Source organism: Drosophila yakuba, chromosome 3L (assembly GCF_016746365.2).
Source record: "Drosophila yakuba strain Tai18E2 chromosome 3L, Prin_Dyak_Tai18E2_2.1, whole genome shotgun sequence".
NCBI classification, from domain to species: domain Eukaryota; kingdom Metazoa; phylum Arthropoda; class Insecta; order Diptera; family Drosophilidae; genus Drosophila; species Drosophila yakuba.
This window is the reverse complement of record NC_052529.2, coordinates 2,111,939-2,125,695: the sequence shown is the minus strand read 5'-3', so window position 1 is coordinate 2,125,695 and position 13,757 is coordinate 2,111,939. Positions and strand designations below refer to the sequence as shown.

Sequence of the window (13,757 nt, the reverse complement as noted above, 5' to 3'; positions counted from 1 at the left end):
TGAGCTAACGTTGTTAGAACTTCTTTATTTTCTTCCTCGAACATACTCTAATAATAATTAATCATATTTCAGTTTCATATCAAATTTCTATATTTCCTAAAATGTTATTGTTAGCCCCAAAAAGTTTAACTTTTTCTTAGTTGTGACATAAACAGGAAGCAATCAATAAGAAAATATCTATTTAAACGGTTCTGGCAATTGTAATACAGATAACATTTGTTCATTTCACTTGGCTCATAATTCAAATCAATCAGGTTTATGTCTCCCTATAAATCTACCTTTAGAAAGCAGGAAAATTCCAAATGTAATAAATATTTTGTGTTGAATTGAAGCCATAATATTTTCTTATATTCTTTCTTAAATATGCACAATACGGAAATTTATGAAATTAATAATAAATGTCAACCTCATACATTTCAGCCAAAATATATTTCATGTGTCAACGTACATATGTTTCATCATTTAAATCTTAATTGACGGATACAGCCAAAATGTGGGATATTTATAAGTTTATCTATTCATCTCCCACGACTGCAATGACACACATATGTCGATGCTATATATAAATCGTATAAGAGTCTCTATAGCTTGCCATTTGTTTACATTTTCTTCGTGTGAACTTTTTCAGTTCATTTTAAAAACAAAACGCCGAATGTAAAATTTCAAAAAACATCGCTTTTACAACACTGCCCGACAGTAAAAGAGCGGGAGTGCAAATAGCGAGAGAGCAGTAGAAGAGAATTTCAAAAACTATTGTCTCAGCTATTTGGGATACTCTTATACTAAAATCCGAAGACTAATTCCCGAAGTCAAAAGCCGAAGCAAACGAGAGAGAACTCAGAAGAGAAATAAAAGGGGATAGAAGAAAGAGAAGTGCCAGCTGATATTATTATTATTTGTTTACCTCAAGCAATGCTCCCGATCATACATATATGTTCTTTACGTTCATGACACACTTAAAGATCTTGAAGTGATAAACAATGCGTATATATATTATTTATATATCTACGGATGCATATACATATATATATACATATATACGGATGCAAATATAGATATTTATTTAGAGTTGTTTACCTTTGGGCGATTACAACTAAAAATAGTTTCGTACGTGTGTGAACTAAAATAAATAAACTTTGTGTTTCAAGTATAGATCTTGCAGATAGTGCAAGTTTGAGATAGTGTTCAGGGAAATTTAAATTAGTTAGCCAGAATATAAACTACAAAATTAAATGTAATTAAACAAATAATTTGATATGACAGCTTGGCGAAATATGTCACCTAAATATTTTATACCGCTTTTGTTTCGATTGAACTCAATTCATTATACTCGTTTAAATACTTCTGGTCTAAATAATAAACCAATTAATATTTTCATAGTTTTATATTTTATTACAAAACTAATTATATACAAAATACGATATGATATTTAAGCTGACTTTAACGAGTGGGTTAGGTTCTTTACTCGCAGATTTTTCTTTTAATTTTAATACATTTGAAGGTAAATTAATGAAAAGTTTTCATTTGCTACTTCTGCAACCATATTCACGCCACCCCCAAAACCTAACGATCCTAATAAGAATGCTTCCATCTTACAGTGCAACAACATCATGGTGGCAGCATCGGAGGCGCCTACGTGCCCCCTTCGCTGACACACGTGTACGCCCAGGGCGACATCTCGCCGCCCGTCTTCGAGCAGATCTTCAAGAACGCTCGATTCGCCCAGGGCGGCAATGCCCTCTTCGAGGGACGCCTGCGTGGCAACCCGAAGCCATTCGTAACCTGGACCCGGAAAGGCGCACCCCTTCTCGAGTCGCAGAAGTTCCGGATGAGCTACAACGAGGCCACCGGCGATGTGTCCCTGCTGATCAATCAGATCGGACCCGGGGACGAGGGCGAGTACACGTGCACCGCTCGCAATCAGTATGGCGAGGCAATCTGCAGCGTCTACATCCAGCCGGAGGGAGCACCGATGCCCGCCCTGCAGCCCATCCAGAATCTGGAGAAAAACATCTACTCGAACGGATATTCGTATACCTCCATTGAGGAGGAGTTCCGTGTGGACACGTTCGAGTACAGGCTGCTCCGTGAGGTTTCCTTCCGTGAGGCCATCACCCGTCGATCTGGCTACGAGCAGGACTCCCAACTCTCCCAGGAGCTGGACCGCAACCAGGGTCCTGCGCAGGCGCCACAAATCTCGCAGAAGCCGCGTAGCTCCAAACTGATCGAGGGATCCGATGCCGTGTTCACCGCACGCGTAGGCTCCAACCCCAAGCCCCGGCTCACCTGGTTCCATAATGGCCAGCGTTTGGTGGCCTCGCAGAAGTACGAGATCTCCTATTCGAGTGGCGTGGCTACGCTCCGCGTGAAAAACGCCACGGCTCGCGATGGCGGCCACTACACGCTGCTTGCCGAGAATCTGCAGGGCTGCGTGGTTTCATCCGCCGTGTTGGCCGTGGAACCGGCCGCGGAAACCGCCTACGAACCAAAGCAGGTGGACGTGGTTGCCGAGCAATTGGAGGCCGGCAAAGCGTTGCCGCCAGCCTTTGTAAAGGCTTTCGGAGATCGCGAGATCACCGAGGGTCGCATGACCAGGTTCGATTGTCGCCTTACTGGCAATCCCTACCCCGAGGTCTTTTGGCTTATCAACGGCCGGCAAGTGCGCGACGATGCCTCGCACAAGATTCTAGTCAACGAATCTGGCAGCCACTCGCTGATGATCACCAATGTGACCCGATTGGATGCCGGAGCTGTCCAATGTCTGGCCCGCAACAAGGCTGGTGAAGTTGCCATCGAGGCACAGTTAAACGTGTTGGAAAAGGAACAGGTTGTCGCACCACAATTTGTCCAGCGTTTCAGCACCATGACTGTACGCGAGGGTGAACCGATCACCATGAGCGCCAATGCCATTGGAACTCCGCAGCCACGTATCACCTGGCAGAAGGACGGCGTCCAGATCTCGTCCACCGCCGAGCGCTTTGTGGGCATCGACGGAGGAGCCACCTGCCTGGAGATTCCACGCGTCACTGCCAACGACGCTGGATGGTACCAGTGCACCGCCCAGAACATCGCTGGATCCACGGCCAATAGGGCCAGGCTGTATGTCGAGGTTCCTAGGGAACAACCAAGTTACGAGCAGCGTCGTCTCAATCTCCCGAGACCAACGAAAGTCATCGAGCCAGAGTATGTTTCACTAAGCCCCAGTGATATTTAGAAATTACCTAACAAGATATTTGTTTGTAAATTAGACCCATTCCTGGCCCTGAAATCATCTACCTTCGCCATGTGGAGCGTGCCAAGCCCCATCTGCGCCCTGGTGAGGAGGATCGAGTCTATCCGCCGCCGCAGTTCATCATCCCGCTGCAGAATGTGCAGCAGACCGAAGGCGGCCGTGTTCACATGGAGGCCCGCATCGAACCAGTTGGCGATCCCACCATGGTCGTCGAGTGGTACCTCAATGGGCGTCCGCTCGCAGCCAGTAAGTAATCTCAATCACGTAAATGGGAATGGTTAGCTAAATCATTAAATTTCATCGCCAGGTGCCCGCGCCACATCCGTTTTCAAGTTCGGCTTCATCGCTCTGGATCTTCTGAGCATTATGGGCCACGACTCCGGCGAGTACATGTGCCGTGTGAGCAACGCCAGCGGAGTGGCTGAATCCCGCGCTATTCTGTCCGTGGTGCAGCGCCCATCCATTGAGCAATCTTCGCAGAACCCCAACAGTCTGCAGTACATCAACCAGTTGGAGGACTACTCGCGCTACCAGCGCACAGAGAGCATCGATGAGCAGCTCAACCAGGCGCCCCAGTTCATCCGCCCGCTTCGCGATCTTGGTGAATTCGAGGAGGGCAAGAACGTGCACTTTGAGGCTCAGGTTACACCTGTGAACGATCCCTCCATGAGAGTGGAATGGTACAAGGACGGACTACCCATCACGGCTAGCTCCCGCATCACTGCCATCTTCAACTTCGGCTATGTCTCCCTGAACATCTTGCACCTGAGAGCCGAAGATGCTGGCACGTACACTGTGCGGGCAGTGAATCGCATTGGAGAAGCCATCAGTCAGTCCTCCATTCGTGTCCACTCCCGTTCGCAAGTCACTGCTGATCTGGGTATACCCGAACAGCAGCGTTACATTGAAAAGGTCGAGGAACTGGAGGATTACCGAAAGTCCCAGCAGCGTCGTCATGTCCAAGAGGCGGCCGAGGCTATTGCCCCGCCCCAATTCAAGACACCGATCCAGAACCAGTTGGATCTGCGCGAGCACGCGCATGCGCACTTCGAGGCAAGACTTGAACCCATTGGAGATTCAACCATGCGGGTCGAGTGGCTGAAGGATGGTCAGCCTCTGGAAGCCAGTTCCAGGATCACCACCTACCATAACTTCGGCTACGTGGCGCTGACCATTAAGCAGCTGACCATCTATGATGCCGGTACCTACACCTGCCGTGCCTACAATGCCATGGGTCAGGATACCACCGTGGCCCAGCTTACGGTTATCTCCAAGAACGAAATCGTTTCGGAGTCACAGCACCCAGGTGGTCTGCAGAAGATCCAGCATCTCGAGGACTCGTCGCGCTACGGACGCCGCGAGGAGGAGGAGACCTACATCACCCAGGCTCCCCGTTTCCTCGGCCCTCTTAAGGGAACCACCAAAATCCTTGAGGGCCAGCGCGCTCACTTTGAGGCCCGTGTTGAGCCCCAGAGCGATTTGGGCCTGGTGATCGAGTGGTACCACAACGGTCGCTCCATCACCGCCGCTAATCGCATCCAGACGTACTACGATTTCGGTTATGTCGCCCTGGATATTTCCCAGGTGCGCGCTGAAGATGCTGGCGTTTACCTCGTGGTGGCTAGGAACAAGCTAGGTGAAGCTCAGCAGCAAGCAACGATGATAGTGGAAAGTAAGTACAAAACCCAGTACTCCCCATGAGGACTGTTATTAATTATTGGTTCCTTTATAGCTCGTTCCAGTATCGACACATCTAGCATGCACCGCGGCCTGTACGAGAAGACTCAAAACCTGGAAAACAAGCCGTTCGTGGAGCCTCAATATGACATCGAAGAGATCTCCAAGTCGAAGCCAGTGTTTGTTACCCCACTAAGTGATCCAAAGCCCATTCACGATGGCAAGAACATCCATCTGGAATGCCGTCTTGAGCCAATGGGTGATCCCACCATGCGCGTCGAGTGGTTCCACAACGGTCGCCCCGTTACTGTGGGTTCTCGATTCCGCACTTACTATGACTTTGGTTTCGTGGCTTTGGATATTATCAAGGCCACGGCCGCCGACTCTGGAGAATATACTGTGAGGGCCACCAACCACTTGGGTACGGCTCACACCTCAGCCTGCGTGCGTGTGATCGACCACACGGACGTTGTGACCGAGACTCAAAACGAGCAATCGCTGGAGCAGATCCAATTGCTCGAGGACTCAAGGCGCCGCCATCACCAGGAGGAGGATATCACCATCATGCAAGCGCCCCAGTTTACCAGGGGCCTGCACAACATTGAGACTATTGAGGGTACCAATGTGCACTTGGAGTGCCGCCTGCAGCCCGTGGGAGATCCCAGTATGCGTATCGAATGGTTCGTAAATGGAAAGCCTGTTAAGACAGGCCATCGTTTCCGCCCCGCCTACGAATTCGATTACGTTGCTTTGGACCTGCTTGGCTGCTACGCCATCGACTCGGGCGTTTACACATGCCAGGCCAGAAACCAATTGGGTGAAGCCGTAACCTCGTGTTCCGTGCGAATTATCGCTAAGAATGATTTGATTTTGGAGACCCAAAACGAGTCGGGTCTTCAGAAGATCCAATACTTGGAGGACTCGACGCGACATCGCCGCAGTGAGTTTGTCGACGAGGTTGTGAACATTCGCCCGCGGTTCCTCACCCACCCTAAAAGCTTGACCAACACCCGCGAGGGTGGTCACGCTCACTTCGAGTGCAAGATTGAGCCAGTGACTGATCCGAACCTGAAGGTGGAGTGGTTTAAGAACGGACGTCCCATCACTGTGGGTCACCGCTTCCGTCCCATTCATGACTTCGGCTACGTGGCCTTGGACATTGTCCATTTGATTGCTGAGGACTCGGGTATCTACACTTGCAGGGCCGTTAACCTGATTGGCTCTGACGAAACCCAAGTGGAGCTGCAGTGCCGCAGTGGTGAGCAGATTGTTACTGTCACCCAGAACGAGGCTGGTCTTGAGCAGATCCACTACCTGGAGGATCGCTCGCGCTACTCCCGACGTGAGGAAATCGATGAAAGCACCAAACAGGCTCCGGTGTTCACTACATCACTGAAGAACGTTGAGATCAAGGAGAACCAGAGGGCCCACTTCGAATGCCGTCTGATTCCCGTTTCTGATCCGTCAATGCGCGTGGAATGGTACCATAACAATCTTCCACTTAAGTCCGGTTCTCGTTTCACTGAGACCAATAACTTCGGCTTTGTGGCCTTGGATATAATGTCCACTCTGCCCGAAGATGCCGGCACTTATACCTGCCGTGCCTACAACGCTGTGGGTGAGGCCATCACCTCTGCTGTAGCTGTTGTGCACACCAAGAAGTCCATCTACCTGGAGTCCCAGCACGAAACCGCTCTGCCACGTCTGCAGCACTTGGAGGATGGCTCCAAGCGTCAGCGCATCAGCGTCCAGGACGAATTCGTGTCCCAGGCCCCCGTTTTTACCATGCCGGTAAGGGATGTCCGTGTGGCTGAAAACCAGGCGGTGCACTTTGAGGCACGCTTGATTCCAGTGGGAGATCCGAAATTAAAGGTTGAGTGGTTGCGAAACGGTCAACCTATTGAAGCCTCCAACCGCACTACCACCATGCATGATTTTGGTTATGTGGCGCTCAACATGAAGTATGTGAATCCCGAGGACTCTGGAACCTACACCTGTCGGGCTGTCAACGACCTCGGCCAGGCGGTTACCTCTGCCTCGCTCATTGTGCAATCCAAGACTTCCATTCAACTGGAGACCCAGCACGAGGCCGCTATGCACAAGATCCATCAGCTGGAGGATCACAGCAGGTACCAACGCAGGGAGGAGGAGGAGTACACGGTCACCACCGCCCCCGTATTTGTCACCAAGCTGATTGGACCCAGCAACCTGGTCGAGGGTCAAAGTGCCCACTACGAGTGCCGCATCGAACCCTACCCAGATCCCAACCTCAAGGTGGAGTGGTTCCACAATGGAAAACCACTGAGCACTGGCCATCGCTTCCGCACCACGTACGACTTTGGATTTGCCGCCTTAGACATCCTTACCGTCTATGCTGAGGACAGCGGCGAGTACACTTGCCGAGTGACCAACAACCTGGGTGAAGCCATCAACTCGATTGTGCTTAACGTAACCTCACGCTCGTCCATCATTCATGAGACTCAGCATGAGGAGGCTCTGACCAAGATCCAACATCTGGAAGATACTTCGCGATTCCAGAGGAAAACCGACGAAGAGCAGTTCCATGCCGAACGTCCGCAGTTCGGCCGCCCTCTGCGTAATGCCAAGGTCAACGAGGGAACTCCCGTCCACCTGGAGGCCACCTTAATTCCTGTAAATGATCCCACCATGAAGGTGGAGTGGTACTGCAACGGTAGGCCCATCCAGACTGGTCACCGTTTCAAGACCACCTACGATTTTGGCTTCGTGGCGTTAGATATTCTGTATGCCCATGCCGAAGACACCGGCACCTACATGTGCAAGGCCAAGAACGCTATTGGAGAAGCTGTCACGACTTGTGCTGTAAACGTAACAGGTAATGAAAACAAAGATAAACCTGTTCGCAATTCACTAATCCACTCTCAATCTCTTTCTAACAGCAAACAAGACACTCGATCTGGACACATTGGATGCTCAGCGTTTGGAGAAGATTCGCCAACTGGAAACATATGCGCCTCCTCCCAAACCCGTCGTGGAGGAGAAGGGCCAGAAGCCCATTTTCCTAACACCGCTAAGCAACCTAGAACACTTGAAGGAGGGCGAGCACGCCCACTTGGAGTGCCGAGTGGAACCGATCAACGACCCCAACCTGAAGATTGAGTGGTTCTGCAATGGCAAGCAGCTGCCTACTGGTCATCGTTACCGCACAACCCACGACTTCGGTTACGTCGCTTTGGACATTCTTTACGTCTATGGCGAGGACACCGGCACCTACATTTGTAAGGCCACCAACCAGCTGGGTGAGGCCGTAAACACCTGCAATGTGCGTGTACTGAACCGCCGCAGCATGATTCTGGATACCCAGCATCCCGATGCTCTGGAAAAGATTCAAAAGCTCGAGTCAAAGGTTCCGAATGCCCGTACCGAGGTTGGAGACGCTCCGATCAGTCCACCTCATTTCACCGCCGAACTTCGCGGTTCCACCGAAATCTATGAGGGTCAGACCGCTCATTTTGAGGCCCAGGTCGCTCCAGTCCACGATCCTAACTTGCGCATTGAGTTCTATCACAATGGCAAGCCTCTGCCGTCCGCATCTCGTTTCCACATCACCTTCGACTTTGGATACGTGTCTTTGGATATTACTCATGCTGTGGCCGAGGACGCCGGAGAGTATTCCGTGCGTGCTGTTAACGCTTTGGGCCAGGCTGTGTCTTCCACAAATCTGCGCGTTATTCCGCGTGGTACCATCATTTCGGACACCCAACATCCCGAGGGACTGGAGAAGATCCGCAAGCTGGAATCGACTGCGCCGCATCAGCGCCAGGAGCCTGAAACCCCTGGCACTCGCCAGCGCCCAGTGTTCACTCAACCTCTTCAAAACATCGACAGAATCAATGAACACCAGACAGCTCACTTCGAGGCACGCTTGATCCCTGTGGGAGATCCAAACCTGAAGGTGGAGTGGTACCGAAACGAAAAGATCATTGAAGATAGCTCCCGTATCACCAAGCAGCACGATTTCGGTTTTGTGTCGCTCGATATCTCGCATATTCGCAAGGAGGATGAGGGCGTGTACATGTGCCGCGCCGTCAATCCTCTGGGTGAGGCCGTAACCACCGCCTCCATGCGTGTGGTATCCGAGGCCAGCATCCAAATGGATACTCAGCATCCGGACAGTATCAGTCGCATCCATCAACTGGAGAAACCACTGGCACCACGCCCCACCGAACCAGAGCGCCTGTTTGAGAAGCCCATCTTCACTCAACTGCTCACTGGACCATCGGAGCTGTGGGAGGGTGCTCATGCACACTTCGAAGCACGAGTTGTGCCTGTGGGAGATCCCTCGCTGAAGTTTGAGTGGTTCATCAATGGCGTGGAGCTTCAAATGGGCTCTCGCCTGCGCACCACGCACGACTTTGGTTTTGTCACCTTGGACATTACTGCAGTGGTGCCAGAGGATGCCGGTGTCTACATGTGCCGTGCTTATAACGCCGCTGGTGAGGCTGTATCTTCTACAGCCATGAAGGTTAAGACCAAGTCCAATATTGATGGTCAGCCTTTGATCCCGGAGTCTTGGGAGGCGATTCGCCTTAAGGAGGCTGCCATGAATCGTGTACCAGAGATGTTTGTTGACTCGACGCCCCAACAGGCTCCGGTCTTCACAACCCATTTGCAGAGCTACGACAAGCTGCACGAGGGTCAGCACGTCCTCTTGGAAGCTCAAGTGGAACCACGCGCGGATCCTAACCTCCGCATTGAATGGTTTAAGAATGGCATTTCTCTAACCACTGGCTCCCGAATTCGCAGTACTTTTGACTTTGGACTGGTTACACTATCCGTCAATGGATTGCGTGCTGATGACTCTGCTATTTACACCTGCAAGGCCACCAACCAAGTTGGCGAAGCTGTGTCGACCTCATCCCTTAAGATCGAAGATCGCCACTGGCTTCAGGCCGAGTCTTTGCATCCAGATTCGTTGCCTCGCATTGGAGAGCTTGAGGCGCCCAAAGAGGGACGACCAGAGGCACCAGAGCCAACTTACGAGACTCCTGTGTTTATTACTCATCTTAACAACATTGAGTGCAAGGAGAGCGACAATGTGCGCTTCGAGTGCAACGTGGAGCCGGCTCGTGATCCAACCATGTCCATCGAGTGGTTCTACAATGGACAACCGCTGCAGGCCGCTGCCAAATTTAAGTCCATCTACGACTTTGGCTACTGCGCTTTGGATCTGACCAACTCTTATGCTGAGAACAGTGGTATCTACACCTGCAAGGCTACCAACAGCAAGGGATCTGCCACCACCTCTGGCACTCTTAAGTGCACTGGTGGCAAGACCATGTTCCTAGACACCCAGCATCCGCAGGGAGAGGCTGGTCTCGAAGCTGTTCAGGAAACCGAGGAGGAGCTGGCCAATCGCTACACCAGCAAAACGACAAAGCCCGAGACACAGTATCCACCACCAGTTTGGACAAAGCCACTGCAGGCTGAGTTCCATTTGTCGGAGGCTCAACCCATCCATTTGGAGGCCAACGTGGAGCCCAAGGAGGATCCCAACCTGTTCATCGAGTGGTACTTTAACGGCAAAATGCTGAACCATGGTTCTCGTTTCAAGATGACCAGTGAATTTGGTTTTGTGACCATGGATATGATCGAGGTTTATGCGCGCGATCAGGGTATCTACACTTGCAAAGCATATAACAAGGCTGGAGAGGCCTTTACCTCTACCACCATCTTCTGTTCAAGCAAGGAGAACATTATCGAATCAACTCAGCACCCGAAGGGCGCCGAAGGTCTTGAGCAAATCCAGGACCTTGAGGACTCCCTCCGCAAGGACGGCTCTAAGCCAGAACAGCCCGATCTCGGCATCCCACCACGCTTCACCACTGAATTTGTTAATATTGCAGACATTGGTGAGGGTGAATTGGCGCACTTCGAGGCTAATCTCATCCCTGTGGGCGACCAGAGCATGGTCATAGAATGGTTCTACAACGGCAAGGTTCTGGAAGCCAGCCATCGCGTGCGTACCATCTACGCTTTTGGCACTGTTGCCCTAGAGGTTCTTGGCACCAAGATCGAGGACACCGGCACCTACACTTGCCGCGCGACCAACAAGCATGGAACTGCTGAGATAAGCTGCAGCCTAGAGTGCGTGGACAAACCGAGGGGCCAAAAGCCGCGCTTCACGTCCCACATCCAGCCGCTGGAGGGCCTGAAGGACGGACAGTCCGCTCACTTCGAGTGCACTCTGATCCCAGTCAACGATCCGGAGCTGAAGGTGGAGTGGTATCACAATGGCAAGCTGATGCGTCACTCCAACCGCATCAAGACGGTGTCCGATTTTGGATACGTCGTTTTGGATATTTCCTATCTGCAGGATCATGACAGTGGAGAGTACGTGTGCAGAGCCTGGAACAAGTATGGTGAGGACTTTACCCGTACCACCCTCAATTGTGGAGGCCGTGGCGGAGTGTTCTATGATAGCTTGCAGCCGGATTCACTGCAGAGGATCAGGGAACTCGAGTGCCCACAAGGACAACAGGCAGATACTTCCGCTCCTCTGGTCGCTGAACCACCCAAGTTCATCACCCAAATCGTTGATGTCACCAAGCTGGTGGAGGGACAATCCGCTCATTTCGAGGCACGTTTGACTCCAATCACAGATCCTGATTTGGTGGTGGAATGGTACTTTAACGGAAAGAAACTACCCCATGGTCACCGCTTCCGCACCTTCCACGACTTCGGCATTGTTATACTGGACATTCTGTACTGCTACGAAGAGAACTCTGGTGTATACGAGGCTAGGGCCTATAACAAGTACGGAGAGGACGTTACGAGGGCTTCGCTCAAGTGCGCCTCGAAGGCAAGCCTCATTTTGGACTCGCAGCTGCCGCGAGGAATGGAAGGCGGTTTGGAGAAGATCGCTAACCTGGAGTACAGCATGGTCCGCACTCGCGAAGAAACCACCGAAGAGACCAAGGGCAAGGCTCCCGTCTTTACTGTACCGCTGGAAAACATCGAAAATCTGCGCGAGGGTGAAAATGCCCACTTTGAGGCTAGGATTACCCCGGCCGATGACCCCAAACTGAAGGTCGAGTGGTACTGGAACGGTCGTCCATTGAAGGCCGGTTCTCGTTTCCGTACTTTCTGCGACTTTGGCTTTGTCATTCTGGAGATTTCTCCCGTGTATCCCGAGGACTCCGGCGAGTACTCTTGCCGCGCAATCAACGAGTATGGTGAGGCGGTGACCACTGCCACCATGAAGATCCAGGGTAAGCGCAGCATCATCATGGAATCTCAGCTGCCCAAGGGCATGGAGGGAACTATCGATCGCATCGCCGAACTGGAGGGCTTGGGCTCCCGCAGCACCGAGTTTGTACCGGATGATGATACTGGCAAGCCACCAGAGTTTATCACCTCTCCCTTCGATATGGTTATTGGCGAGAACGCCCTGGCTCACTTCGAATGCCGTCTCCAGCCGATCAACGATCCATCGATGCGTGTGGATTGGTTCCACAATGGCAAGGCCTTGTGGGCTGGTTCCCGTATCAAGACCATCAATGATTTTGGCTTCGTAATTCTCGAAATCGCTGGTTGCTATCAACGCGATTCGGGATTGTACACTTGCAAGGCCACAAACAAGCATGGTGAGGCCACAGTCTCTTGCAAATTGCAGGTCAAGGGTCGCCAGGGCATCGTTATGGAGCCCCAGTTGCCCTCTAACTTCCGCACCGGCACTGAGAGTCTGCAGAAACTGGAGGAGACCATGCATAAGCGCGAGGAGCTTGTGACTGAAGACGAGCAGCCTAACCCACCTAAATTCACCGAGGACATTAAGGACAATTTGGATGTTCCCGAGGGTGGTCCAATCCACTTTGACTGCCGTGTGGAGCCGGTCGGCGATCCAACCATGCGCATTGAGTGGTTCTACAATGGTCATGTTATGGCTACCGGATCTAGGGTCCATCAGCTCAACGACTTTGGCTTTATTGCTTTGGATGTGGACTACATCTATGCTAGGGATTCAGGCGAGTATACTTGTCGCGCAACCAACAAGTGGGGCACTGCCACCACCAGCGCAAAGGTCACTTGCAAGGGAAAGCACAATATTGTGTACGAGTCGCAGTTGCCAGAGGGCATGACCTCCGAAAAGTTAAAGGAGCTGGAGCGAGGACGCATCCCAGAAGCGCCCAAGGTGGTTGAGGAGCAGTTTGGACCACCAAAGTTCACCACACAGATCACTTCTGTGACTGTCGATGAAGCCGAAGCCGTGCGATTTGAGTGCCAGGTGGAACCCAAGACGGATCCCAGCCTGCGCGTGGAATGGTACCGAAATGGCAAGCCATTGCCTTCCGGACACCGGTATAGAAATATCTTTGACATGGGCTTTGTTTCCCTGGATATTCTGTACGTCTATGGAGAGGACTCTGGAGAGTACGTGTGCCGTGCAATTAACAACCACGGCGAGGATCGCACCAGAGCCACAGTGTCCTGCAAGAGTAAGTTAGGAAGCACACATTGTTCTTACTGTTTTCAATACAACATTTGTTTTCCAGAACTTCCTACCATCTTACTTCAGAACCAAGTGCCTCGTGGCATGAAGCGTTCAGATGCTCTCACCCAAATGGAAGCTACCATCAAGAAATATACATCCGAAGTCCATTTGACAGAGGATGATCTATTCGATCCCGATCGCAAGCAACCTCCTCGCTTTGTCACGCAGATTAAGGAGCAGCTTACTCTTACCGAGATGGCAGTCACCAAATTCGAATGCCAGTTGGCTCCAGTGGGAGATCCCAACATGAAGGTTGAGTGGTTCTTCAATGGCAAGCCATTGCTGCACAGTAAGTATTCCGAGAGTATTGTTTAA

General features: G+C 51.4%; 1 protein-coding gene across 18 annotated transcripts in view; it reads left to right on the top strand.

Moving 5' to 3' along the window:
- Positions 1–13,757, top strand: part of LOC6532491 (titin) — a 128,327-nt gene that overhangs the window by 50,812 nt on the left and 63,758 nt on the right. For 17 of the 18 annotated variants that reach the window (XM_039374424.1, XM_039374423.1, XM_039374420.2 and 14 more), the window contains 6 exons: positions 1,599–3,183; positions 3,249–3,478; positions 3,540–4,904; positions 4,965–7,763; positions 7,828–13,386; positions 13,444–13,731. In XM_039374424.1, coding sequence (XP_039230358.1) covers positions 1,599–3,183; positions 3,249–3,478; positions 3,540–4,904; positions 4,965–7,763; positions 7,828–13,386; positions 13,444–13,731 — 11,826 coding nt within the window. Of the gene's footprint in view, positions 1–1,407; positions 1,502–1,598; positions 3,184–3,248; positions 3,479–3,539; positions 4,905–4,964; positions 7,764–7,827; positions 13,387–13,443; positions 13,732–13,757 lie in introns of those variants that run through there. The other variant, XM_039374428.1, reaches the window with a different exon arrangement.